At 45.9% G+C, this 4,037-nt stretch overlaps 1 protein-coding gene across 1 annotated transcript; it reads left to right on the top strand.

Annotated features, from left to right (window-relative positions):
- Positions 1 to 223: 223 nt before the first annotated feature.
- LOC117894932 (ubiquitin-conjugating enzyme E2 Q2-like) lies at positions 224 to 1,579 on the top strand. Its single transcript, XM_034802235.1, has one exon. It carries the CDS (start codon positions 314 to 316, stop codon positions 1,469 to 1,471), a length of 1,158 nt encoding a protein of 385 aa, XP_034658126.1. The 5' UTR covers positions 224 to 313; the 3' UTR covers positions 1,472 to 1,579.
- Positions 1,580 to 4,037: the final 2,458 nt, after the last annotated feature.

Below are 4,037 nucleotides of genomic sequence, written 5' to 3'. Positions count from 1 at the left end.
CCAGCCAGCGAACACATCTCTGTTTCCCAAGCATTTTCTATAAAACGTGGCAAAATCTAGTGGTTTTATTATACCAGCCAGTAAGATAATTGCTTTCGGTGAAGGTTCAGTAAAGTTTAAGATTTCGCACCGTTTCTCCAGGAGTTGCTGAGTTTTCTGTGAAGTATAAAAATAAGAGAGAAAAGAAGGCAGCGACGTCAAAACATAGCAAATACTGCCAGAAAGCAAACAAAAAGTGTAAAGTACAGAAAAGAGAAGTAAAAATTAAAATCTTCGCCCTCAGAGCTAACTTGTTGCTCGTCTTTCAGATATTATGGCGTGTCTGCGAGAACTGAAGCTAGAGATCAAGGCATTGGAGAAGATCTTCACCAAGACCCACGATCGCTTCCAGACACTAAACTCCAGCCTGGACGAAATCGAGTTTCGCTTCATCGACGAGAGCGGCAAGCGATACGACATCATGGCCAGCATCCCCCCGGACTACCCTACGTCGCCGCCAGTCTGGTATGCCGAGAGCGAGGAGACGAGTGTGGCCAGTGCCGTGCAAGTGCTCAGCCACACGGATGGGCCCGACAATCACCTGATCTGCCAGGTTCGCATTCTGCTCCATGAGCTCTGTCAGTTGCACAATGTGCCACTGCCGGCCGATGTGGTCAATCTGAAGTTTCCAGTCGACGCGCCCCCTTCCGAGGAGCCGTTCGCCTCCGTCGAAGAAGCCGACTCCGATGACGTCGAGCTCGATTATGCCGATGGGGAAAACATAGATCAAGAGCAGGAGACCGATGCCAAGGACGAGGATGAGTCCGAAATGGATATGTTAATAGATGCGGACGCTGGCGATGAAAGCAATGAAGGCATGAAAAAGGAAGATGCGGAAACACTCGATAGACTGCGTAGGCAATTAAGGAAATATCATATGGAGGGCTCCAAAGAATACTCTGTACAGTCGACCGATCGCTTGATGAAGGAGCTCCGTACTGTTTATCAATCGGATGCCGTTAAAACAGACCATTTTTCGGTGGACCTCGTCAATGACTCTCTTTACGAGTGGAACGTCCGCATCAAGCGTGTGGATCCGGACAGCACACTGCACCAGGATCTGCTGAAGCTGAAGGAATCGGGCGACGAGGGGATCGTTCTTCTTCGCATCAACTTCAGCGACAAGTATCCATTCGAGCCACCATTTGTGCGCGTTGTGTCGCCAGTCATCCAACACGGATTTGTGCTCTCGGGAGGTGCCATATGCATGGAGCTGCTGACGAAACAGGGCTGGAGCTCCGCCTACACCATGGAGGCGATGATTATTCAAATAGGTGCCACTCTCACCAGGGGCAGTGCCCGGGCTGTGTTGGATCCGAAGTTGCGCGAAGGTCGCCAGTACAACCTGCCTCAAGCCAGGAAAAATTTCCAGTATATTATGAAGTTTCACGAACATGGTGGCTGGTTTACACCGCCCAAGAGCGAAGGCTAAGGGCTAGTACATTGATCTGATCTCATTAACAAGCACCATAAACCACAAACCAACACTCGTCCCACATTCTACCACACTCTACACGTATTCTAAATGTATAAGCAAGTTTTTTGGAATCCAACCCAATCAATAATACACCAATGAATAAGGAACAACAAAGTAACGAATTTACTTGTTTCTCCTTTCAAAAATTAGTAAACATTTAAAATTAATTGTTCAGCAAAAGAACATATAAAATCAGTAGTCTAGGATCGCAAAATTTCAAAGTTTACTCGTACCACAAAAGACAAAGTGACACCTAATGCGCTGTTAACAATACCCAGAGAAGAAAATAATTGTAGACTTACCATATAGCTGAAAAATCCATTCATTGGCTTTCGGAATAAAAAGAGGGAAATTGTAGGGTAGGTGTACAAATGTATTAAAATGTTCAAATAAATCAATCCGAGCTGAGTTCAAATTTCCAAATTAAATTAACAAATATAAACAACTACTTTTAGCCCACAAGTTATTTGGCTGGACTCTCGATCACGATAGGAATACTCTCGCTAACTTTGGTACATTTTAAGAAAAGCTTATCTTTGGGCAACACTTTCAACTTGGAGTATAAATTATGGATGTTTGCATGTATTTAACTGATCCCCATCCATGCATCACAGCATTCTGCTGACTGAAACACAAACCTTCGTACTCGCACTCTCCCTTCTGGGGATCTTGGATGAGATGAGCCAATCATTTCACTTACGTTTTCATTTTCTCAAGCGTCAAAAGTAATTTGCATTTAGCAAATATTTGCCGCCCGGGCCGCTGGAACGAACCTCTCAGCCATTTCTCATTTCACGGAGAAACATCAAAGTGGCATCCCGCCATGCGTGTCAAAGGCGTCGGCATAGCTTTAAGTATAACTTCCTCACCGTTCCTTTCCGTTCCGTTTCGACTGTCTGTCGTCGTGGAATACCACGAGATAGAGGGGGTACGGCACCCTTCCACTTTTTGCCAGCCTGTGGCGGCTTTGCGGTGCGGAGGCGTCAAAAGTGACGCCGCGTCAAGAGCGGCAATGGCAGCGGGGCTAAAATGAGTTTTCAACTCAAGTGCTCTCGCCAGGACACGGCCTCAGGCAGTGGCTAATTTTTTGATGGATTTTCTTTCCTGTTCTTTCTTCTTTTTTTGTGGTGGGGAGTGGACTTTCCCTCACAGTTTATGTGTCTGTCTTTTGCTGCTGCGAGGCTTTATCGTCGGCTCTCTGTATTTGTTCAGTTGGGAAAACTTTAAAAGGGGTTGCGAATGCATTCGACTACTTCTCACCTGCCCGATCGAACCGTGTTCGAGTTATTGTCTCGCTTGCGTGTACGCTAGCGATAACTTTTGTGTGATTTTTTAGGCGGGTGGCGCGACTCGTGGGAGGCAAGTGCAAAAGCTCCACCAGTTGTCGCTTTTGTTTGCTTTGAATTTTTCAAATCGTCCCAACCTCCAACCATTTGGCAAAGCTGTTTCTCGTCTCTACTGCTGCCGCAATGCTTCCGTGCATTTTGTTGCACTTCGGTATGGCAGTGCTGTACGGTGTTGACGTTGCCCCCGTGGGTGGTTCCATAAATTTGTGGAATCGAAGGGCAGAGAGAATTATTCGATTGAATGCTGATTAGCAGGATGGATTACTTACGCTTAAAGAAACTGTTGACAGTATTTATTTGAATTCGAAATAATATTCTAGGCCATATTCCGATATAGCTCTGATCCTCGTACAAATAATGTGAGTTACTTGTAGAAAATCTAAGATGACGTCAGGTTTTTGTTCCTCAATCATCTCTGCCATTGGACAAATCTTCTTTATTCGGTTGCACCGTTGGGCTCCGAATACTATCCAGTAGTTTGCGTATTGTTCCCAATCATTAATCCATTTGCTGAACGCATCTGTCAACCCTCTGGCACCTTTTTCCCACACATTTTTTCCCCAACTTGTTAGCATTTTTAAGCACCCGAGTTGTGCTGGGAAAAAACCTTTTTGTTTTGCTTTTGACGATGGCTCTGCGCTCTGCTCCGCTCTGTCTCCTCTTCGAATGCTCTCCTGGTGCTGGCGCTGGTGCTGCTCCTTCTTCTGCTCCACATGGCTACAGAGGGCGCGTGCACGTGTTCAATAACAATTGTGTTGCATAGTTTAGTGCATCAGGACGAAGGAAGCCATGGGATGGGAGGGCATTAAATTTTAAAGTTGCGCTTGCAGGCATCGCAAAACAGGACGACGACCAAAGCGTCAAACGGTTTACAGCAAATCAATTAGAGCCGAGAACTTTTACCAGCGCTAATTGCAAGAGATTTTACTTCTCCTTCTCGGCAGCTTTTCCTAGTTTCCTTGTTGACTTTGTTGTTTGAGCGAGCCCGTTGAGAGGCAGCCAAAAAACTGAGAATGAAAATAAAATAAGTTTCAGTTGGACAAAGGATGGCCGGTCTCCACTTGCGCTCCCCCTCGGCCCTAAAAAAAAATTGCCAGGGATTTATCATGGGAGCGCTTTGTAAGGCTTTTCGGGTCCGTACCATTCCCGGTCATGTCTGCATTGCGTATTTCCTA

The sequence above is a fragment of the Drosophila subobscura genome, chromosome J, assembly GCF_008121235.1.
Source record: "Drosophila subobscura isolate 14011-0131.10 chromosome J, UCBerk_Dsub_1.0, whole genome shotgun sequence".
Lineage (NCBI taxonomy): Eukaryota > Metazoa > Arthropoda > Insecta > Diptera > Drosophilidae > Drosophila > Drosophila subobscura.
The sequence above is the reverse complement of the archived record's forward strand: the minus strand, read 5'-3'. Positions and strand labels throughout refer to the sequence as shown.

Excerpts from the sequence above, each read along its gene's own strand:
- LOC117894932 (XM_034802235.1), top strand. The coding sequence starts at position 314 with ATGGCGTGTCTGCGAGAACTGAAGCTAGAGATCAAGGCATTGGAGAAG.